The sequence below is a fragment of the Dendropsophus ebraccatus genome, chromosome 15, assembly GCF_027789765.1.
Source record: "Dendropsophus ebraccatus isolate aDenEbr1 chromosome 15, aDenEbr1.pat, whole genome shotgun sequence".
Classification (NCBI taxonomy): domain Eukaryota; kingdom Metazoa; phylum Chordata; class Amphibia; order Anura; family Hylidae; genus Dendropsophus; species Dendropsophus ebraccatus.
This window is the reverse complement of record NC_091468.1, coordinates 49,288,339-49,314,348: the sequence shown is the minus strand read 5'-3', so window position 1 is coordinate 49,314,348 and position 26,010 is coordinate 49,288,339. Positions and strand designations below refer to the sequence as shown.

The window sequence follows — 26,010 nt, the reverse complement described above, 5'->3', positions numbered from 1 at the left end:
AATGTTCTGCATGGCTGGGGTCCTGGAGTTCAATCCAATCCAGGGGGACATTTGCATTGATTCTGTATATGGATGGATGGGTGTCCTCCTGATCCTTCAGTTTACTCTTACACTTCTGGTAGGTTCAATTAGAGTTAGGACTATCAGCCTCAATAGTCTGACAATCTCTGTACAGCACATCAGAGTATGTTGGTGCTATAAATATGAACTAAGATAAGATAACCAGCAAAGCCTAGGCTTATAGCAATAACTGCATGCAAGAATAGCTATTGTTAGTACGGGCTTCTTACTTAAGTGTCGCTGTGTCCTCTCCTCCCCATAGTGACCTTGTGTGTCCTCCTCCCCCCTTTTGTTATGTTCACAGTTGGAGTATTGTTTTTGCCAGTAACAGTCTTCAGGTGCATTCTTAAGGGAGAACTCCAGCAAATAAAAAAAAAAAATAGAGAGGGCAGGGGGTGGTGGGAACATAATAAAGAAATCATACTTACCTGACATGGTGCCCCTACAGCACAGTGCTACCATTCATAGTCACTCTCTCCTGTCCTTTAACTCCCAATCCTGATGTCACAACCCAGCTCATAAATGCCCACTCAGGTGGGCCACCTCTGCAGTAACTGAATGACTAAGCAGGTAGTTTCTGACATGTTGTGACAACACAGGAACTGGGGGGAAACAGGAGACCATAGTGAGCTGGTGGCACTGCACAGACACTAGGACAGGTAAGTATCACCCAATTATCACTTAATAAGTTAACACTGTTTAGGAATTATAAAGTTTTAATAAATCGGCCACAATAAAACCCATGTATCCCAAGCAACTTAGATTCAGTGGGAACACAATGCACTATTATCATGGATCTACACACATCTGTCCTACAAGAAAAAATCAATGGTATATGCAACAAGAGATTGTTCAATGCTTTTAACTACTTGTTGGTGACTAAAATGTACTATTAGTTTTAATACAACAAATTTGTGTAGGAAATTGAAAAGTTGTATTACAGAACTGTGGTTGGCACAATTGAGAGGGCACCCAGACTAGTACTATTATGAGACCCTGTGACTATTTTATAGGGGTTATCAGCCCCAACCATGAAAAACATGTTTGAGTTGATATGACACTGAGGACCTTATGACTATCATTACTGCTGTAGAAGTGAAGAAGGTGGGTGTATATCCTGTTAGCTACGCCCACAAACAATGTCCATCGATGCCAATATTGCGGCAACATTGTGCAGCTATTGATCCTTGTAGAAAGACTTGTGGCACTCACCTGTGTGAACATTTCTAGAATTAAAAGGTCATGGAATACAGACATGGGCAATGGCCATTTTGGTCCATTGTGCAGCTATTGGACATTACATCCAGGTGTGGTTTCAGCCACATATGATGACCAGAAAACATGTTTACCCCCTCCACATCTTGGAAGGCTCACTTACAGATTTAAATTAAAAGGAAGTGAGTACTGGGAAACAGAACGCTCCCTTGTCATTAGACATGAGCACACCGGGTTCGAGTTCGAGTCCATCCGAACCTGAACGATCTGCATTTGATTAGCTGGGGCTGCTGAAGTTGGATAAAGCTCTAAGGTTGTCTGGAAAACATGGATACAGCCAATGACTATATCCATGATTTCCACATAGCCTTAGGGCTTTATCCAACTTCAGCAGCCACCGCTAATCAAATGCCGAAAGTTCGGGTTCAGATGGACTCGAGCATGCTCCAGGTTCGCTCATCTTTACTTGTCATCTTCTTTGAAGCCACTTATAATATGGGGAATATTCAGCTATTCATGATTCAAGATCAGAGTTCCAAGGCAAAGGTGTGTAGAAGTGCTAAAAAAAACCCTGTTTTTAAGAAGGAGATTAAAATATTTGAAAAGGGCAGAGACCAAGGTAGAACGGTCGACCTAAACATAAAAAAGTGACAAAATACTAATGGACATATCTGGTTTAAAGTAAGCTAACTAATAACTGGTCTTAATTTAGACTAGACAGTACAAACTTGGGCTAGACAGTGCAAACTTATACTAGACAGTGCAAACTTAGGTCAGGCAGTGCAAACAGATTAGACAATGCAACTTAAGTTATACAGTGCAAACTTAGACTGAACAGTGTAAACTTGGGCTGGACAGTCTAAAGGATGCACCAAAGGGTGAGCCATGGAAATAATTCAGGAATGTCCATACAGCACAGCATAGATTCATAGACCCAGGATTCTGAGACTCACAACTGAGGCTCCACAGACCCCCCCTTTTTTTTTTTACATAATTTAATTTATAGGTGGCAATGTATAAATGGAGACTCTTGAGTGAGTACTTGTATTTTTTTCACTGGTCTCCCTGTGGCCAGTGCTTGCTGTGTTTTGTTGGTCTACTTTTCATTGCCTTTGTTAGCCAGAGCCCTGCTCCACACTCATGAGGGGCAAATACCCAAAACAGCTGTCCATGGAAGGATGCCTGGCTTTGGTAAACACTTGTCATGTCACAATACTTGCACCAGTTAGACTTTGACGCAAAAGGGGCCATACTGGTATTTCCCTATTTATGTTCCAATATTCACAACTGAGTGGGACTTAAAGGGACACTGTCACCTCCTTTTTGCATTCTGACATCTCTACACAGGTGTAAAGGGTAAATTTAGCGTTTTTCATACCTTATTTTATATCATACGTCATGGTGCATCATGTTCAAGTAAAAAGTCATCTTTTATCAACTGCAGATTGTGTTAAATAGGCGGGGCCACGCGGCATTAGCGGCACTTAGCCCCGCCCACAACGCCACAGATGGCCCCACCCCCTCGCTGGCCATTGGAACAGGCTGGCCGAAAGGTCTAGACCCCACCCTCTTTACGGCGGCCAACCGATGGGCGTCAAGGGGGCGGGACCAACAGTGCCGTTGTGGGCGGGGCTAAGTGGCGCTAATACCGCGAGGTCACGCCCACTTAATACAATCTGCAGTTGATAAAAGGACACTTTTTACTTGAACAAACACTATGACGTATGATATGAAATAAGGTATGAAAAACGCTAAATTTACCCTTTACACCTGTGTAGAGATGTCAGAATGCACAAAGGGGGTGACAGTGTCACTTTAAGGAGCTATGTATTAGGGTGGTTTTGTGATCCCTCAACTGGAAGCCACCCCTTGGCAACAGGTTTTGCTACCCTGGAGGGATATCTGGCATTTATAAAGGGCAATGTATCAATGGAGACTCTTGAGTGAATACTTCATTGGATTTTTTTCACTGATTTCCCTGAGCTCAGTGATTGCTGTGATCTCAATGAGAGATTGAAACGTTGCACACTGATGGGTGAATAAAACCTTCTGTCTTTCTCTTGAATACTGGACTGCCGCTTTGTTGAATTTTTATTATTTTTTATAGAAAGTGTATTTCTGTAATATTCACACTTATGATGGTATATGTCTTCATGTATACATGTGTTTAGTTATGTACAGTATCTGTGTGCATATGTAATTCCATTAGGTACATGTGTATGTGTCTCTGCATACTATTTTATATCTATGCATCTGGGTCTACCCATGTTTTAGTATCTATATCGACATCATTGTATCATTAGGGTTATTACAGTTTGTGATGTATCCTCTCCATCTTTCTAAATCCCAGTAACACCCCTGCTGATTTAGGAGTTTATGGTGTTAGAAGGAGGGAGGGGGTGGTAGTCACGATACAAGCTATTCACCCATGTGGTTGTGGCAGTACCGTAATTAATTATTAGACCCCCCCCCCATGTTAGACAGAGAGCAGGAAATGTGGGCTGGTCTCCATAGCTCTTTGGGATGCTTGCAATGGGAAAAGCAGGTAGCAGCATCTTACAATGCTAGGGAGTAGAGTTTAAATACTGGGTCTACCATTCCTTCTACAAAGACTGTGGGGAACAGTAGACTCACACTATGTGAGGCTTCACAGAGCATTGTAAGTTGGAAAAGAAGATAAAACTCAGAGAAATACCAGGTCACCAATGTGATACTATGGAGTTCTTCTAATCTCCAATGTTGGGTTGTACAGAGATATCTGGAGTGCATCACAAGTATATTGACATGAACAAGACTGGGCGGCATGGAGGAGCCTCTGTGCATTGTCTGGCTGACCATCACTTCTTATGAAGAAAGGAAACCTCACCAACAAGATGATCAATCTGCAATTTTACGGCTCAGCTCTCTTCTAGATGATATATGGCCTTTTACTTACTATACTTTGTTTTACAGGTAAAATATAACATTTTGTTTCCTGCAAACAGGAGAAAATGTGGCATCAAGGCGATCTGGTAAGAGTAAAGCTTAACACAATATATATATTATTTTTATTTTTTTTTCCTGCCTGTATTATGTCAGCAAGTAGGAGAATGGCTGCCTATGCTTCATCATTAACATAAATACATTTAAGATGCAAAAATCCTGAGTTACTGTATGTGATACAATGTGGTTTATAAAGAGTCTTTATCTAAATGCAAAAAAACAACAACAAACAAACATAAGTATAGTATCATCTACAGTATAAGAGATCAGGACAAAGTGTAGAATGAGTCAAATAGCAGTGATAGTAATTCAGAGCTACAAAGGTTACATTCATTCACAATGTAATGTGTATAATGTCGGTATATCTAATATTATAAAACAAGTTACGTAAACTCGTTGTTACCACTCAGTAAGTGGTTATAATTGTATAGCAGAAGGATAAACAGCCAGAAGTAGTAAATAATAGTGCATGTGTGTGTATACTGTATAGACACACGCACACACATATATGTGCGTATTGTGTTAAAACACCATTCACGACCCATATTATTATTTATACAACTAGTACAATGACACATTGCTGGGTTATTCTTTAAATAATTTTAATAAGAGTAATTTTTGTAACGCATGGACACGCTACATTAGACATTGATTTCTTATGTGTTTTGGTACATCAATTTTTTTTTACTAACAATAAAACCAAAAACAACGGAAAAAAAAAAAATAGCATTAGCGACTGTTTTCTGGTGCGACAATTAAACTTGGAGCAATGTGACTAGAGCATGAATGTCTGTCTGCGATCATAATTATTTGCTGAGCTAGCTTGTGTGTATGTGTAATATATATATATATATATATATATATATATATATATGTGTGTGTGTGTGTGTATGTGATATATATGTGTGTGTATGTAATATACTGTATGTGTGCGTGTGTGTAATATATGTGTGTGTGTGTGTGTGTGTAATATATGTGTGTAATATATATATATATATATGTGTGTGTGTGATAGATAGATATATATATATATATATATGTGTGTGTAATATATGTGTGTAATATATATATATATATGTGTGATATATATATGTGTGTGTAATATATATATATATATATATATATATATACTGTATATATGTGTAATACTGTAGATATATATATATATATGTGTGTGTGTGTGTGTGTATGTAATATATATATGTGCGTGTAATATATATCTGTGTGTGTATGTTATATGTGTGTGTGTACTAAATATATATATATATGTGTGTGTAATACTGTGTATATATATATATATGTGTGTGTGTGTGTGTGTATGTAATATACAGTATATGTGTGCAATGTATATATATGTGTGTTTCTGTAATAAATATATATATATGTGTGTGTGTGTAATATACATGTGTGTGTGTGTGTGTGTATATAAATGGGGGGGGGGGTGTATTGCTCAGCTACGTGCTTTTTGCACTTTTTGAATGCTGCTACAGTCATGTAATGGAGATATTTTCAATTTGTCACCAAAATAAACATAATAATAGAGAGAACATTTTTTTTGCATTGCATTTTAACATTTTCACTCGAGACAACGATAAAGATTGTAACCTAGACCATTTTTTTTCACAGAAAAATAATTGGATCCAAAAAAAAAAAATCTTCAGCTTTAGGCCATGTTCACACACAATAAACAATAAACAGAAACGTAAAAGAAAAAAAACGGGGCCATTTTGGTATCTAATAATGCGCTACGTTAATGTCTATGGAGACATGTTCCGTTGTGCTCAGAGTGTACAATGTCTGCACGGACGACTGTTGTGTATAGACTTTAATGTAGCGCATTATTAGATAATAAAAACCTTAATGATCTTTTTCATTCCAAATATTAAGTGAAAATAATAAAAAGGAAGAATGTATCCATCTTTTCATGATTTGTATATGCACATGCTTCATTCTAGTCCTTTCTTTTATCTGCAGGTTTCATTACACCCTGGGGTGAGAAGTCAAGGCCAGCCGTGTCCCCATACACCGGTATACCGCAGCTGTCACCTCAGATATTAGGCAGGGACCATGGCAATATGGGCACAGAAACGCTGCTGTCTTATATCTATGAGGAGCCATTGGAGGAGATTTATCAAATCCTGTGTAGAGGAACAGTGGAGCAGTTTCCCATAGCAACCAATCAGATTCTGGCTTTTCTTTCTCCAAAGTCTTTTTAAATTTGAAAGCTAGAATCTGATTGGTCGATATGGGCAACTGCTCCAAGGTTCATCAAACATGATGTAAAGTGAAACTGGATCAGTTGCCCCTAGCAACCAATCAGATTCCACTTTTCATTCCTCACAGACTCTTTGGAAAATGAAAGGTGGAATCTGATTGGTTGCTAGGGGCAACTGAATCAGTTTCACTTTACACCATGTTTGATAAATCTCCCATTCAATGTTTATAGTCAGAGGATGAGTACTTCCCAGACTGACTCCTGCTCACACACCTGAGGGTGAGTTAGGCTAGATTCACACAACGTCTTTTTTTGGCCGTTCGACGGCTGTATTTTTAGACGTCTATCATTTTGAGGTCAAATAACACGTTATTTAGCATCGACGTCCGTGATTTCATAATAACGGACGTTATTTGGCCTCAAAATAACAGACATCCAAAAAGAACCTAGCCTTACAGTGAATCACTAAAGAAATCCACAGATGAAGGAAAAAAGCACACTAGGTCTGGAGGTATTTTAATCTTAGGAATTAATATTTATTATTCTATTCTGTCTTTTTGATTAACCCCTCCCCCCACAGCAACATTTAGGGATTGGGGCTCCTCGTCATCTAAGAGCAGTAACTCTTTTATTTTTCTATTGACAGAGCATGGTGAGGGCTTGTTTTTTGTGGGACCATTTGAACAATTTACTTCACTTTTTTTTTTTTTACATGATCTTTAGCTTTTCTATGTACCATTTTTTGTTGAGATGCAATGTGGCCAAAAATCATCAATTATTGGGCATTTGTTATTTTTTTTCTTTATTTTATGGCATTCACTCTGCAGGATCAATAATGGTATAGCTGATAGTTTGGATATTTACATACATGGTAATACCAACTAATGGGCTTTATTATGATCCCATCGGTTTTGGATCAGAATAAGTGAATGCCACTGATCTCCTGCTGTAAGTAGGGAATCCTCTGCTCTGTGTAGTTTAACACTTTACGTGCCACTGTTAAATCATGACAGCAGCATGTATCGGGTTCTGTTGGGGTAAGGAAGTATACTCACCTGATCAGAAGTCCAGCGACGAGGTCTGGCTTTTGATCAGGCTCCATGGCAGTCCTGGAGGCCTTCTGAAGGCCCCGGGCCCGCCATGGATATACAAGAGGCATGGCTGTTTAGACTGCCGATACACTAGTGTAAAATGAAAAAAATAAAAAAATTATAAAATAGGTCCCCCCAAATAATAAAATTACAATATATTCTACATTCAAAATAAACTGTTACATAAAAAAAAAAAAATACACGTTAGGTATCGCCTGTCTGTAACAACCCAAGCTATAAAACTATAGCATTATTTGTACGGCTTGGTGCACTCTGTAAAAAAAAATAAAAAACAGCACTATATTTCTGCCAATCCAGCTAAAAAAAAACCAACATAATAAAAGAGATCAAAAACGTATATATATGTAAAACTTGGTATCAATAAAAACTACACATCTTCCCACAAAAAATAAGCTCAAAACCAGCTCTGTCATGTATAAGGTAAGAACACCATGGATCTTTCAATGTGGTGACAGATTTTGTTATTTTTTTTTTCAGGAAGATAGTTTGTATTGTATTTTTACTACATGCTGAATACTGTAACTTTATTGTTAAAAAAAGAAAAGAAAAAGAAATTATGTTTGCAATTTTTTTATATTTTGAGTTTTTTTCACAAAAACAAACAAACCAAATTAAACAGTAACCAAATTAAACATAAAGTGCAATATGTCATGGAAAAAAAAATCATTCTCACAAGCTGCCCTACACAAGCTGCCCACGAAAGGGTTGAAAACCGATTTTACCTTTTTAGGCTATATTCACGCAACATCAAAAATAGAGAATAGGCGCCCGCTTTTGCAATTTAAAATAACGTCCGTTTTTGCCGCAATTTAACTGACTGCAGTGGCAATGCATTGAAGTCAATGGAAAGACAGACGTCCAATGCACACAATGTATTGAATAACGGATGTCATTACCGCGGACGTCAAACTAATGTTCATGTCCATTATTTTCGGACGTTTTTTGCAAACAGCGGACGTTTTTTATTAGTTGTTCACACGCGGTTTTTCTTTTTCTCGGTTTTTACTATTAAATTCAATGGACTTTTCAATTGAGACACCCAAAGTCCAATTAGTAACCCAAACTAGAATAATGTACCAACACTCGTCATTGTGCTAAGGGGAGGCCAGACAGCTAAATGATGTCCGTTATTTTAGAATCAAAATAACGGACATCATTTTAAAGTTTAAAAGTTTAAAAGACGTTGTGTGAACATAGCAAGTTTGCAGTGACTTGCGGTAAGTAATAAAATGAAAGGAAAGAAAAAACGTCAAGAAATCCCAGCTAAGAATAAAATATCACATATGTTTTATATGGAAAATTATTTCCGTCCAGGTTTTTTTGTATAGTGGACATTGCAATCACCAGGCATTTACTTGTGATTTCTCCTCCTCCTCCCTCTTTCAGCCTCCGATTAATCAGCTGCTGATTGTTTGGCAGAATGGCTGCGGAGTTCTGCCGTCACTGGTCAATCATACACAAGTCAGTCAGAGGCGGCACAATATTTGGCTGATAGGGTTAATAATGAGCCTTCTTATCTGGTACTGCAGTAACAAAGTGATTGACTGGGACTCAATCAGTTACATTGGTTAAAAATATATCAGGTAGGGTGGAAGGGCTTGTCTAGCATTATAAAAGGTCAGGGTTTTTATTCATTAAAGAAACAACTCCACCATGGTCTGTCTCCGGGAGTGCAGCTCGAACCCATTGAAGGAACTTTCTTCCAAACACAAATGTTAGAATTGTATTTTATTCATTGCTTATACACTGCACAGGTGCCTTAACGATCCAACCCAGTGCTCACACAGGTGATGAATAGGAGACAATCTGCCTGGAGCATTCCTAATGATGAGGAGGGCTTGGAGGAGGGACAGAGGGGTGGTGCAAGCCTAATGCACAGACAATCTAGGCCACGCCAGTTTGACACAGGGCTGCAAGTTTAAAAGTTGTTTTTCAGGACAATAACTGCATCACCTGCCGAATGGACCCCAGGACAGATCTTGGACTAAAAACAGCTATCTGATGGTACAAGCAGTTTGGGGGGGGGGGGGGGTGTCAGATTGTGGGTACAGAGTCACTTTAAGGTCCCTTTACACACGCAGATTATCTGAGTTTTGCAGTCAAAGCCAGGAACAGACTATAAACAGAGAGCAGGTCATAAAGGAAAGACTGAGATTTCTTCTCTTTTCAAATCCATTCTTGGTTCTGTCAGATAAACTGCGTGTGTAGGGACCCTTATACACCATAAATTTGCCAGGGATGAGGGAGGTTTGGGGGTCTTATTCTGGATTTTGAAGTCAATGGGGATTTGTTTACATCAGGGATGGGGAACCTTCAGCCCTCCAGCTGTTACAAAACTACAACTCCCTTCATGCCTGAACAGCCAAAGCTTTAGCTTTGGCTGTCCAGGCATGATAGGAATTGTAGTTTTGCAACAGCTGGGGGGCTGAAGGTTCCCCATCCCTGGTTTACATCTTATCCACATTGCCAATCCGACAAAGTTCTCTCGCTTTGGGTAATATACAGTATATCAATACATATAACATAAAATTATAATCTAGCATACTTTAGCTGCCTACCTATTCATACAATAATGTATAATAATAATAATAATATAAAAGCAGTTGACTTATTATTTACCAGGCGACTATGAAGTGAAAGACCCTCATGCTGCACCCGGGGTTTCTCTACACAGTGATCAGATGGCAAATTCAATTATCCGATAGTTTTGTAAAAACTCCGGAGTCAACAATAGGTTAAAAAAAACATTCTTAGGATCATTTTAAAAATGTATTAATAGAAACGGGTCAATGAAACGCATCTGGTGCCAACGTCGGGAAAGATTACCTGGGGTGATTGTTATTGACTTCTCGACAGATGTGACTATGATCTACAACCTAATTTCCAGGCTTGATGGAGCGGAACGGAAATCTTCAGATATGATCACAGTCTGCCAGGAAGAAGACCAAATGAGGCTCTATCGTGGCTCGCCATGTTCCCCTTTATGCAGCTATATGCTAACAGCTTTGATCATGGCTCCTATTACCGCCTGCCTATTGTTAGCATCCTAATAATAAAGGACAATGGTGGACGAGATGAGGGACATTATGTAAATATCAGATGTGGGTTTATATGTCGTTCTTTCATGTACAGATATCTCAGGCAGTGTGTTTATATATCAGCCATGGCTTTGTATTAGAACCTGATCAAACAATGGCTAAAGCCTGGCTTTGTCCTATTCTATGATATCCTAATATGCCAATTAACCCATTTGTCCTCAGTAGAGTTGCACACTTTAGTGTATTCAGTGCGTTTGTATGTGTTGTTGTGCATTTGGTTGGATGTGACTGTGTGTGTTTGTGTATAAGCTGTATATATGTGCTGTACACACGTCTGTGTGCAAATGTGCGGACATGTTGAGTGCATATGGGCATACACCAATGAACCAAAATATTAACCCTTTTTTTTTGTTGTTGTTTGTGTTTTGTAGGAACACTCTTTGGGCTGATAAAGGGAATTTCACTTAAAGGAGAACTCCCGCAATTTTTTTTCTTCTTTCAAATCAACTGGTGCAAGAAAGTTATATAGATTTGTAATTTAAAAATCTCCATTCTTCCCATAGTTATCAACAGCTGTATGTCCTGCAGGAAGTAAGGTATTCTTTCCCATATGACACAGTGATCTCTGCTGCCACTTCTGTCCATGTCAGGAACTGCAAAATCCCCATAGAAAACCTCTCCTTCTTTGGACAGTTCCTGACATGGACAGAGGTGGCAGCAGGGAGCACTTTGTCAGACTGGAAAGAAAACATCACTTCCTGCAGCTGGAAATTTAAGTAAACTACAAATCTAAGTTTCTGACACCAGATAATTTGAAAGAAAAAAAAATACTGGAGTACCCCTTTAAGAATGACAATGTAGTAATCCTTTGGGGAAACTCTCTGAGTAACGTCTCCTGGCTGGTGTAAGATAGGGTTTCCTTGATGGTAAGGTGCAAATGAAGAGCAGGAGACTTAGATAAACTGAAGCGAGCAAACTCATAAAGGGAGATTTATCAAACTGGTGTGAAGTAGAACTGGCTCAGTTGCCCCTAGCAACCAATCAGATTGCACCTTTCATTTTTCAAAGAATCTGTGAGGAATGAAAGGTGGAATCTGATTGGTTGCTAGGGGCAACTAAGACAATTCTACTTTACACCAGTTTGATAAATCTCCCCCATAGTCTCATAGCTTGACAAAGGAAGGTAAAAACTTCTACTTCAAGATGTAGACACGCTGGAGGAGATTTATCAAACATGGTGTAAAGTGAAACTGGCTCAGTTGCCCCTAGCAACCAATCAGATTCCACCTTTAATTTTCCAAAGAGTCTGTGAGGAATGAAAAGTGGAATCTGATTGGTTGCTAGGGGCAACTGAGCCAGTTTCACTTTACACCACATTTAATAAATCTCCCTCATAGTCTTCAACACAGTTCTAGGCGGGCTTTGCTTAGACTATAGCAGGTTTCCCATTTCATGTTCCTCTGGTGCTGGCAAAAACCTGCTCTTCCCTGTCCTGTAGATAGCTTGGAATTACAAAAAGTGTGCAATATGAAAACATGGGGGGACATTTACAAAGCTTGAGGCAGGGGCTGGAAGCAGGTGTATATTTGCTACGCCAGGCTCAGGTTCAGGCGATTAGCCGGATTCACGAAAAAGCATGTGCCTCTTACTGAATTCAGCTGGGAAAAAGGGGACGGGGCCTAATTTAAGATTGGCGTACAAGTACGCTGGCCTTAATCTCCCCGACCATGGTGTCTCCTGCTTTACTTTGTGAATAATAATAATAATATTTATTTGTATAGCGCCAACAAATTCCACAGCGCTTTTTTTTTATACCCAGTATGAAAATGGGCAGACATCTGTTCAACATGCAGTTAATCTCCAGTCTTAAATACTTCAACGCCCAGCTGTGGGGGCCAGGTTCTCAGAATATACTACAATTTAGCATCAGCATTTAAGCCAGGTCTAAGGTGTGTGGCTTAGTCCTGGGCTGTGAGGTGTTATGCTGCAGCTACTTTTAGGCTTCTCCAGTCTGTCTCCACATACAAACGCCATAGCTCATCAGTCCGCATTGCTCGGTACTAGTCTATTCACTAACACTTGCCAAAACAAATCATTGGGCTGGGCTAAGCTTCATATGGGAAATCTTTTTCTCTCAGCCATGGCATTCCCTGTATAAAATATTACAGTCACAGTGTAATACATTTTAACTCTTCGCATCACAAAACATTTTAATGTGCCAAGGCACATGAAACCCCAACCATTCCCACTTGTAGTGATTTAGTGGGACACTACATGGCTATGCTGATCCCGGTCAAAGAAAGTTGACAATAAGCACATGAACGCCAGTATTGGACCATGGAGCAAAGGAAAACGACTGCCTGGTGTGATGAATTGCTTTCTTTTAAATCAAGTTCAAACTGTTTTTGTGTATGGCTAAAGGCTGTATTACATGGCCCAATGTTCCACAGTGCTCGCTTCCCCCTTGTTCCCTGCTCACAGCCAGTGCTATTACATGCACAGATAGAGAGTGGGGAGTAACTGGAGGAACCACTCAAAGAATCCTTAGATCATTCAGGTGGCCCAATGAAGTCTGTGCCACCGTTCCTATTTCACGGAGCAACATGCAGCAGACTGTCGCCGCACAAGTCATGATCTTTCAACATGTTAAAAGACCATGAAAAGCCGACATTGTGCATTTACGCTATTGCGCTATTACACTAAATGATTATTGGCCTGAACGGCCAGTAATTGGCCAAGTAAGGTAAATAATCGCTTAGTGTAATAGGTGTAATGACTGAAGTTGTCGATCCGCTGTACCACCACTAGCAATGACATACTGAAAGTCGCATCAGGGAGCAGAGTCTAAGGGGTCGTTGGTCTTCACCAGTGCCCACCGCAAGGATCACCAGGTCGCTACCCCTGGCTTGGCTTACTAACGGCAGCAGGTGAGGTGCAGCTCGAGACAAATAGGCAGGCAAAAACACAGCAGGACTCATTGGGGGAGATTTATCAAAGGGTGTAAAATTTAGACTGGTGCAAATTGGCCACAACAGCCAATCACAGCTCAGCTTCCAGCTCTGGTGAAAGGAAAGCTGAGCTGTGATTGGTTGCTGTGGGCAGTTTGCACCAGTCTAAAATTTACACCCTTTGATAAATCTCCCCCATTGGGTCACTTACACACTGCAGTACATAAGGGGTTAAGCAGAAGGACACAGAAGGCTCTTATCTTCTCCCCCTCCCCCGGGCCCCCCTCCTGCATGGGCCCCATAGCAACCGCCCACCCTGCCTCTATGGTAGCTACTGGTTGGGACCACACTGGCTGGGAACACACGCTACGGGAAGCATGCAGAGGCTCCAACACTAAGGTTAGGGCAGGAGTTTATAGCGAAGTGTTCAGTGCAGACAACCAATTAGGGACGTACTGACCCTTTAAATTTAACAAAGCTAGTGAGCGCTCTAGGAGGCTGGGATGCACATGCTGGCAAGCAGAGAAGTAAGCCGGAGTGCAGAGAGGTAAAGGGCCCTGTGTGGCCGAAGGAGAGATGGCTCTGGTCCCGGGCATATGGGTTCCAGTGGCAGGGACGACAGAGGAGTTGGGGAAGCCCAGGGAGCGTCCTGTGCAGCCGTGACAATAGGGCCTTCACCTGAGGAAGGGATGTCACTTGAATGGCTGCTGGGAAACCTTGTGTCCCTGGGTCCTATTTGAATGTCACTTTGATATCTAAATATTGTTGCTCACCAAGTACCCCATTAATGGCAGCAGTATTCTTTAGTGGCAATGGCCTCTTTTAGCTAGCAATTTAAAGATCATCTGCCAGGATGTCTTTACAGTACTTGTGGAGAACACCTCCACAATAGGAGACAATGAATGAAAATGCATGGTTCTCAAGGGTCACATTTGATGCTCCACTGGTCTAGTAGCTCCTCAAGACATCACAAAGGAAAGTAACAACTGAACTGAACCCTCAGTGACCTGACGACTTTCTTGGATAGCAGATCAATATATTGTGCTTAATACCACAGAATAGATGGAGAACACAAAGAATATGACCGGATAGATTGTTCTCAGGAGCTTTGTCTCATGTCTATGAAGAAGTGTTGGAACCAGGAGGCTTAGATATTTAAAATAAGAAATCAATGTGTTTAGATTAAAATTGATTCCTCAGATTGATTCTTTTATGGTGAACAACATTGGTTCTTTAAATATTCTTCACAATTGGCATAGATAATATTTTATGGACGCTTCCAGCTAAATTGTTGAATAGCCAAAACCCCCAAACAATCAATGCAATTATAGAAATGTACATGGGCACAGATATGAGTTGGGCAGATTGATACAAAACAGTCACGGAAAAAAGTAGTCATATGGGTGATCCAGATCAGTGACTGACAACCATCTACTTTGTTCAGCTTTTCCCCATTGGTTAGAGAACTTATTTTTTCTTCTTTTTCTCCTTTTATACCTGTCAATATTGAACTGAAGGACCTGGCGCAGTGTCCTAGAACCCTTGTGCCAATTGCTGCTGTGTATGTGTATGTAGGGCGGCACCACTATTGTCTTTACTAATTTTAATCTGTGAATGAAGTATAGAAAGTGCATTTATTTGTATTCTCTATTCAGTGACAGCAAGCACATGCTGAAAGAGTACTGTAAGGGTTAACTGTCCCCTCGGGGTAGTCCATCCTGTCACCAAAGTCAGTTCTTACTAAAATACAAAGAGACTTTACAAAACTCAGTCTACCTACCAGAGGGGACAACCAATCAACCAAGGGATCAGCTGACAAATAAGAAAATCCTGGTTTGTCTCCTAAATGGATTTTCTGTGCTGCCATTATTGGCCACACATTGCCTTATGTAAATAGGGAATGTGCAGCCGACAATGAGAAAATTAAAGGGTGGCAGCTATGATCCAGCAGTTCTTTATGTGGCTGAACCTGCAATTTAATAAACAGTTTTCATGTCCTTTAAATCAGCGCTGATCAATGGCATTGGTGCTTGTTATTGTGCAGTGGTTGGCTGTGTAAAAGGGCCTCTCTACTGCTCCTCAAATCCTTACACTCTTTCTAGCTAAAATCACACTAGACTTCTACAGCAAAAAGAGGATTTCCTCCCTCCCCCTCCCACTTTCTTGGGCTTTCCTCCTAGTATAACCCTATGAGTTGGTGTAACCACACAGTTAACTTGCCTGTGGCCATAAGACAATGTAGCCACTAGGTGGCAGCAACATACTGTGTACATAAGAACATTACATTCTTAATACTTAACAATACAATAATCATGCATCAACAGTACAAATAACAGGTAAATTACCTAAGGTAATGGGGGGGGGGGGTGATCTGTAAAGAAAAGGCAAAATGTAACCATATCCCTAAAGCATGCCTGTACTTTCAAAAAGTTTTTATTTTTTTTCTTAAATTAAAGGGGTTTTTCAGTCTAAGCATGATCCAAGAAATTTGTTATTTTACATGGGTCCAAAGACAAGTATAAAAACTGGACTAAACAGGCTGGAGCAGTGATTAGGGCTGAATTACACAGTACTGTATATGGCATATGATGTGCTGTGTGCTATGTGAGCAGAAGGCATCATCAAATGAAGACAGGGTTAAATCACATAAGCAATGAACTGCTGTTGCTGATGATTCTAATGATGATAAGCTATACAAGGGGCAGCTGCAGAGAACTTTATTTGCAGCCTTGATCCTCTGGAGGAGGTACGGGGAGCATGAGCTTGGGGTTAACTCCCTCTGGGTCAGCTGTTATGGTGGTGTAGTAGCTGAGTGGGTCTGAGTCATTTGGACACTTGTCACAGTAGCCTGGAGTGGTATGGGACCCCGGACAGTCTCGGCACCTCACCAGCACTCAAAAAGGGATTAACCCAAGTGTAGTGATGTGTGTGAGGGTGCGGAATAGACAAGCCAGAGTCCAGTAAAATGGAACAGTTTACTGGACGTAACCATAGTGCAATACAAAGGAGTGCTAGTGGCAACCATACAGTCCAGCGCAATACAGTAGACACAAGTCTTAATAACTCAGGTGCTTGTAACTGAGGTAGAGATCAGGTGCTTGTAGTAACAAGGTAGAGGAGAGGAGTTGCCAGAGGGGCCCTGCCAAATGTAGAAATGTACTCTGCTGGAAGAGTAGAGATGTGTAGAAGAAGAGAATTGAGAATACTCATACTAACGGATTACTTTTCTAGCCTTGACAGCCTTATGCCCCCTTGTTGCGAGCTACCCATCCTAGGTGGGTAATACAAGCCCAAGGCCTTTGTTATCTGGGTTGAGCAGACTCCTGAGGTTTGCCAGTTGTCCTGCGCTGCGCAGTGGAATATGTAGACTTTTATTAGTACTTTTGTTCCACAGGGGTCAGTTCCTATGACACTTGAGACAACTGCACAGTTTAGAGAGGTTGACAACATGGGTAAGGTGATCCCTGTAAGGCTTCTCTCCCCTTGTAGCACCACATACTGGTTATAGTGCTTATAGAAGAAAACAGTAACTTGCTAGCTGTGTCCCTGTTAGACTCCAGTCTACCACCAACTCTAACACACTAACTAGACAGAACTGACTCCATCCACCAGAAACTAGGTCCTGGTTGTGATTGGTAGACTGTGTGTGTGCAAAGGAGAGAGTGAAAGAGATAGGTTAGAGAAAGGAGGGAAAGCACCTGCACCTATGAGTGGACAAAAGGCAAGATGTGACATTGAAAAGTGAATCCCTGGAAGACTTCAGCTGTGCAAAAGACAGGTTACACAAAAACACAGTAGGGACACCTAGTGGCAAAAATCCTAAGTACATCAGACACCTCATCCCAATTGTGTGAGCCCGAGAGTTACCTTACCTTGCTCAGGTGCAATGGAACTTAGGGGCCCGTACCGGGTCCTTACAGAGGCAGAAAAGCTTAGCTAGCATTCACAGTCCAGTCTCTTTCCTACACATAGCACTAGGTATGTCATGGCTTGTGTTCTGTCTTGGAGTTTTTGTTACTAAAGTCAGACTCAACCTAACAATAGGCAATGAACTGCATGTTTGATGAAGGTATAGTAGCTAAAACTGTAGACATATATGTAGGGGTAAGAAAGTAATATTTTTAAAGACAATAAAATAGAAACTTCTTTGTGAGCACTGTTTTCAGATGTGCACAGGTTCCAGGTTCACCTCTTCCTGAGCAATATTGTGCCATAGCAAAAGTGTATTGTTCCCGATCTGCTCCCCTGTATCTGACCTGTGCTTGTTTACCTGATGTGGCTTCTGCCGGACCTTTGTGTACCTCACTGGCCCTCCTGAGCAAGATCCAGATTGGAAACATTGAACCTGTGCCTGTATCTAGCTGGCTTCCCACTCTGCTGCTCCCAGAACATCTACAGCTCTGCTACATCTATACATTGTGGCGGCTTTACCCTTACTGAGCCGAATCTCCTGCTGCAGACCAGCCCCACCTTCTTGGACTCCTTCTGTACCATGTACCTGTGACCCTGTTGTCTGGCACCAGACCTTGCCAGCCATTACCTATACTGGGACCACTCTTGGGGTAGCGCGATGTACTCCTTTGTCTGGCACTATGATAAAAACCTTACTGACTCCATTAAAATCAATGGACACAGCTGGAGTTGTGGAACTACAGATGTGAACCTATCCAATCCTACTCTCTGTACTCTTCATTTGTTGATGTAATTGTTCCTCCATAGATGACACATTGGGGTTCATGTACAACCCAGTACAAGGTGACAGAACCGATCTCAGGGCTTCATCCCTTCTCTAAACTTTAGTTGTGATTTGGAGTTTGTACGCACTGGAGACAATACCTCTTTGTAAGTTCTGTGTGTCTGTTTTTCACCCTGTTTGCCTTCAGCTTATACATCTTATATTCAGACGTCTAATTATATTTAATGACATTACACATAATTATACTCAATCCAGTTAACACACAGTCAGGCATACAGCGCATTAAGGACATCAAAATGAATTAGGACTCAATTTGTTAAATTATGTTTAGTGGAAAACATTGGTGCATTTTCCATATTATAGCAAGTCAGATCGCGTCATTGTAGAGCTGATCCTATAACAGCACATACTAAACAGCTTGTTTGCACTCCAGGCTTGTTATTGGAGTATATGCAACCATATCAAAGTCCTTAAAGGGGAACTCAAGCGAAAATCTTTTTCTTTCAACTGGTTTCAGAAAGGTATATAGATTTGTAATTTACTTCTATTAAATAATCTCAAGTCTTCACATACTTATCAGCTGCTGTATGTCCTGCAGGAAGTGGTGTTTTCTTTTCAGTCTGACACAGTGCTCTCTGCTGCCACCTCTGTCCGAGACAGGAACTGTCCACAGCAGAAGAGGTTTCCTATGAGGATTTGCTGCTGCTCTGGACATTTCCTGTCTCAGACAGAGGTGGCAGCAGAGAGCTCTGTGTCATACTCAACACAGGCACGGGGAGAGGTAAGTTCGTTCTCCTCATCAAATTACCCCCTGCTGCCTGCCACATTTTAAAAAAATGGACGGCCTTCTCCTTTAAAGTGATACTGTCGCCCCCTTTCCCCCTTCCTTTAAAACAGAAAGAAGGCCCAGACAAGTGTTATACAGGTATACATAAAATATGCAGCATCTAACAGAGTAAGGGCGGTGACAATAGCACTTCAACTATTGCATACCATTATAACGATATGCTCAATCTGTAACCCATCACCAGCATCTGTCTGACAACCATCTGGATGAGCAGAGTGCATGTCCCTTTAAAAAGCCAGAAGTAGTTGCCCAGAGGTTCTGTCCCTGCATTAAGGAAGAAGACCACTGTACAGGGGCAATCATAGACATGTCCTTGATATTTAGTTTCTATTCATTTATATCTATTCCGATTAAAAAAAAAAATGTAAATATAAACGTAATCAGTATTGTCATTAGCAATTATTGCTTTGTATTCTGTATACAGTGGTGCCTTGGATTACGAGCATAATGAGTTCCAGGACGGTGCTTGTAATCCAAATCCACTCTTAAACCAAAGCAAATTTTCCCATAAGAAATCACTGAAATGCAGACAATTGGTTCCGCACCTCCAAAATAATGATTTATTATTCTGAATAACATGTAAAACAAATGAAACAAACATTCGGAAACAGCAGAATATGTGATATTATAAGTTACTGTACAGTAATGGAGAGGATGGGAAACACAAGGGCTGACAGAGACTGCAGGGAGCATGAAGGAATGAGCAGGGAAGATGTGGGCACATACATGTAGCACTCTCTGTCCGGGGAGAGAGGGGTTACAGCTATGAAGAGATTACCCCCACACACAGTCCTGTCCCCTGATGTAAGCCCCAGCCTGAAGTGGATCTGCTATGATTTGGAAAGTGAGGGAGACTTCCTGGGTCAGAGTACAGGGCTGTAGACCCCGCTATGCCGACCATGCCCCTCCCCCACTCGCGCTCCCACCCAGTACAGGGAGCTCTTAAACCAAAGCAATGCTCTTAAACCAGGTTACAATTTTGAAAAACTGTGAGCTCCTAAAACAAAACGCTCTTAAACCAAGTTACTCTTAAACCAAGGTACCACTGTATTCCAAAAACATAAATTTTGTTCAGCTATTCCACAACTTACCACTAGATGGAGCAGTTGTATGAGATTTATGCTCAGTAGAGTGTTGGGGTAGAGCAGAGAACATTTGTCTTCTTTATTTAGTTTTGCTAGAAACCTGTTCTTGTTTTCTTGTATTTAAAGGGTTTTAAATAAATTAAAAATTCCTTTTTTTTTTAAGAAAGAATCTTGGGTGTTGCTGAAAAACAACTAAAACGAAATAAATAAAGCAATTTTAAATGTCCTGATCCCATGCCACCAGGGCGGTATTCACAGTTCATGCTGTCCTTGGCGCTCGGATTAAATACATCCTATCAGGGTGATTCCACAAGCTTTCTAATTATTTTATACAGATTTGTCACTTTTTTTCTGCCCACTGAACTTAAAGTGAATGTGCTACCAGGCCTGGGTTGGAGCACTGGAGGCGGGCTGACCCACACCCAGTGATGCGCTCCCTATGATCTGGCTCTATTAGAATCAATGGAGCCATATCATAGAGGGGCGGGGGTTTCCTCCCACTGGGGGTGGGTCAGCCTGCCTCAAGTGCTTCAGCTCGGGCCTGATGGTACATTCACTTTAACAGTGTTGCCCTATAGACAGAACCGTATTACCAGCTGCTGCTGCCCTAAGCACTAAACCTGAAGACGCCCCATCCTCACTCACCAATTAGCATCAGGATTGGTAGATTGGTAGGTAATAGCTCCAGGCGTCACAATTTACACCGCCACACCAGACCTGAACAATACCACCATGCTGTGACTGGATAACACCGCCATACCAGACTTGACAAATACCACAAATACCGCCATACACCCCCCTCAAAAAGACACCAGATTTACTGGTAAGTCTGAACAGGAAGTCTAAAACAAATAGAAAATGGCAGGAAGGCAGAGGGGTGCAAGAACATAATAAACAAAGTATACTTACCTAACCTTGTGGCCCGTAGCACTGCTTCTGGGTCTCGCTTATAGCCGTTGTGCTCCTGCAGCTCATCCAGCTGCAATGCCATGTATCCAGCTGATCCATTGCCCGCTTAGCCAATCAGTGAGTGGTGCAGGGCTCACCAAAATGACAGCCATTGGCCAGCAGCGGTGCAACAGAGACATGGGGACGGGTAAGTATACTTTATTATGAATAATGAGAGTGGTCCTGGGTGGGAAGGGGAGGTGACTGATAGCTGTCAGGAAGGATGTGATGGGAAGTGACCTGTACAGGGACTGATTCCTATTTACACAGTAGAGCATGTCATTTGCTGGTCATCTGAGTTAACTACAAGATCCAACTGTAGAGATAAAAAGGCTCATTATGTATTGATGCAGCTGAGCTGGAATTAAACAGATTACACTGCAGGAATTATGCTGATAAAATAAAAGCAGGTCTCAGCAGCGAGAGCCTCTGTGATCAATAACTTCTGAAAGATCTGATGACATGTCAAAAGTTATGTCACAAACACAAACATGTTATTATAATATAGAAAATGTTTAAATTTATACTTCATGGTGAAATGATAGAATGTATCGGCTCCACTGATCTTGTCTCTCATTTTGAGCATTGTGGCAGTACATCTGCCCATACATTCTCATTGGTTGCTATGAATTATACCATATTGGTTCACTTTGTTATGACATGAATTCTGCTGCATAAATTGAAACAATGTATTTTATGGGAAAATAATGTATTCCTACCTTACCTGCAGAAACAAAGCGGGAAGTGGTAAGTGGCTTTTAAATGTAATCGCTCTACAGGAGACAAAAATTATACAAACTTAATGCACTAAAATCTCAAATTCCAAACACTTTAATATAATGTGCTCTGCTGTGTCTGCCGGAGACAAGGACATCATTCAATAGGTGAATTAAAAATTTTCATATATATATATATATATATATATATATATATGGAGAGAGAGAGAGAGAGAGAGCAACAAGAGTCCACCGCACACCAACATGTAGTGAAGAGTGGTTTATTCCATCAATATGCAGGATACAACGTTTGATACAATGCAGGATACAACGTTTCAATTCACTCAAGAATCATTTTCAAGTATCATGGGAACTTTCTCAATACTTATTTCTAGGGCTAACAAATTAGCATACATAATTACCCAAAGTGCAGAAAGTGTATATAAAAATTCATATAAAATTAAGAATATGATAACTATATGATTTAAAGGTGTACAGTGCATGTAAACATCACAAGTGATTGTGCAGATCGCGCAACAAAAATAGATAAAAAGACTTAATAAGCAAATTTCATATGCGTGACGTTCCTGGAGGGGGAGGGGTTTTGTAAAGATGAATGCAGCTGTTATATATTATTAGTATAAAGTATTATATATATACTATCCTCAGAAAACAAACAGCTATATAACTTGCCCACAGCAGTGTCCCATCTTGGCCACCAATTGGCTGAGCAGACAGATCCTGCTCCACGTTCCTTGGATTGGGGGGGGGGGGGGTTGGATTTGGGGCAAGAAAAGTATGGGGAGCCTTTTTAAAATTAAATGTTTTTTTTTGCATTCAGACATGTCTTTGTTGTCTACACTTCAGCTACATACCTCAAAACTTGAGGAACCTACATTAAACAAGATAAATGTCAAGCCAGTTGTTAAAGCGACTCTGGATCCACAATCTGTCCCACCCAAACCGCTTGTACCTTCGGATCGCTGCTTTTAATCCAAGATCTGTCCTGGGGTCCGTTCAGCAGTTATTGTCCTTAAAAACAACTTTTAAACTTGAAGCCCTGTATCAAATTGCCGTGGCCTATAGTGTCTGTGCATTAGTCTGGCACAACCTCTCTGTCCCTCCTCTCCACCTACTTAATCATTAGGAATGCCCCAGGCAGGTATGCTCCTATTCATCAGCTGTGTGAATACGGCACATGGACTGGATCCACTGGTTCACTGCAGAGGAATAGGAAAAATTCTGCCAGTGTCATTCCTAATGATGAGGAGGGTGGGGAGGAGGGACGGAGGGGTTGTGCCAGCCTAATGCACAGACACTCTAGGCCACGGCAATTTGATACAGGGCTTCAAGTTTAAAAGTTGTTCTTTAGTACAATAACTGCATCACCTGCCGAACAGACCCCAGGACAGAAGTGGTTTTGGGGGGGGGGGGAGGGCAGATTGTGGGTACAGAGTAGCTTTAAGATCATTTTAAAGTGAATGTACCATCAGGTACATCGCTTTAAGTTTTTTATATGAATAGACTGGCACCGGCATCAGCTACGGCAGTACTTTTTTCGAACCGCGGCCCGGTTCCTGCGCACGGCGCTGGTCTATTCCTGGGCACCGACTCAGCCTGAAGGCGTTGATTTGATAAACTGACCCTTTTATCCTCTGTTACTGTCCCTCCCCTGCAATTCACTTAATTTCTCGTTCCCAGCACAGCAGATCTCCTTCTATTCAACTTTAAATTGTCTTCAGAATACATAGAAACTGAAGAGTTAGCGAATAATATTACAAAAATAAGGTTGGAGGTTATTTATCATCTCTGGAAGCTGACTCCTTCTGTTCATGAATCACATCTCAAGGCTCTGGAAGGTCACTTCTTGGCAGCTACAACACAGATCGTCTGTAAGTGCTGGTCCATTCTATCTCTAGCTGGACCAATGAACCAAATAAAATATATAAGATTATAGAGCCTGGTAACTGTCATAGACAAGATACATCACATACATAGGAACACAGATGTCACGGATGTCCTGGACATTGTTCTGTGACTTCCCGGCTATGTCCAGTGGGCTGTGCCGACTGTCCAGCCTTCCTTTCCAGTTAAATACCATATTTAGGTCTATATACTGTACCAAGACCAGTAGAAATCCCTAGTAAAAGGGCACTCATATTTCTATGCTTAACCCTTAAAGGACCGGGCCAATATCAATTCTTTCGTTTTTGTTTTTTCCTTCTTGTGCTTAAAAGGCCATAGCACTTGCATTTTTCCACCTAGAAATGCACATGAGCCTTTATTTTTTGCGTCACTAATTGTACTTTGCAAGGACAGGCTTTATTGTTTTATAAAATACACTGCGAAACCAGAAAAAAAATTTAATGTGTGGTGAAATTGAAAAAAAAAAAATGCAGTTCTTTTATTTTTAATTTTCTTTTCGTTTTTACGCAGCTTGACCTGCGGTAAAACTGTTAAACATGTTCCACATGTCGTTGTGATTACAACAATATGTAACATGTATAACTTTTATTTTATGTGATGGCTTGTAAAAAATTCAAACCATTGGTAACAAATATATGTTCCTTAAAATCGCTCTATTCTCAGGCTTATAGCGCTTTTATTCTTTGGTCTATGGGGCTGTGTGAGGCGTAATTTTTTTGCGCCATGATGTGTTCTTTCTATCGGTACCTTGTTTGCACATATGCGACTTTTTGATCGCTTTTTATTACAATTTGTCTGGATTTGATGCAACCAAAAATGCGCAATTTTGCACTTTGGGATTTTTTTGCGCTTACGCCATTTACCGTGCGAGATCAGGAATGTGATTAATTAATAGTTTGGGCAATTACACACGCGGTGATGATAAGCATGTATACTTATTTATTTTTATTTACAACATGGGAAAAGGGGGTAATTCAAACTTTTATTAGGGGAGTTTTTTTTTTAACAACACTTTTTTTTTTTTTTTACACTTATACTAGAAGCCCCCCTGGGGTTAGGGTTATTCCCCCTGGGGGACTTCTAATATAAGCACACTGATCTCTCATTGAGATCTATGCTGTATAGTTATATAACATAGATCAATGAGATAGGCACTGGATTGCTTCCAGCTGCTGCAGCCGGAAGCAATCGAGTGGCGAGCCATTACGGTTCTGACTCCGGACAGTAAAGGATATGTGGATCCACCCCACTAAACACCAGGGATGGCTGCATACAAGTAATCAGATGCAGTTGTCAACTTTGACAGCTGCATCTGATTACTTAATTAGCGGGCACGGCGATCGGACCATGCCTGCTAATAGCCGCGGTCCAGGGCCACATGCGGCACCCGGGACTGCGGCAGTTCAGAGTGCGGCCCCGCTCTGAACACCCGTAGGCGGCCCTGGACGTACGGGTACGCCCAGGGTCATCTAGGGGTTAAAGTGTAACATTTTTGCAGAAATCAATAGAATAAGCAAATATAAGAAACTCTGTAAGGGTAGCTTCAAACACACCGTATCGTAGTGGATTCTCATCTGCGGATCTAAATAAGTGAACACAGTATCAAATCTGCTGCAGATCCTGTACGTGCGAATGCACTGTAACAGGTTTTATTTGGCAAAAGAGCTTTGTTCCGTACTTACAAGGCCCTTTTCCCACCTCTGCTGATCCCTCTTAAAACTACCCGGATAGTTTAACCTGTTAAATGTCGCTGTCAAATCAATCCAGCAGCATCCAACGGGTCCCAGTGGGTCCCGGTCGGCACCTCGGGTATACTCACGTGATCGCGATGTCCCTTGGCGACGTCCGGTCCCCCGATGTCTCCATGGTAAGGTAAGGCTGTGGCAATTGCCTGTCAGCAGGATGGTCACATAATACAATACACTGCACTACAGTACAAAACAATCCCCCCCCCACCAATAATAAAAATGAATTACATTCCCTATATACAATAAACCGTTCCATAAAACAGATCAAAAACACAAATCATATACATGTTTTGTATAGCCGCGTCCATAACAACCCAATCTATAAAACTGTATCAAATATTACCGTATTTTTCGCTTTATAAGACGTACCTTTTGATAAGACGCACTCCTGATTTTAGAGGATAAAAATTGAAAAAAATATAGTTTGAAAATGTACATATCAGTAGCTTTGAGTATATATCAGCGTGTATATCT

The 26,010-nt window shown here is 41.0% G+C and overlaps 1 protein-coding gene across 1 annotated transcript in view; it reads right to left on the bottom strand.

Moving 5' to 3' along the window:
* LAMP5 (lysosomal associated membrane protein family member 5) overlaps positions 1-21,189 on the bottom strand; it is a 30,716-nt gene extending 9,527 nt beyond the window's left edge. The window contains exon 1 of the mRNA XM_069954568.1: positions 21,108-21,189. Within this exon, the coding sequence (XP_069810669.1) occupies positions 21,108-21,189 (82 nt within the window). The remainder of the gene's footprint in view (positions 1-21,107) is intronic.
* Between the last annotated feature and the right edge of the window lie 4,821 nt (positions 21,190-26,010).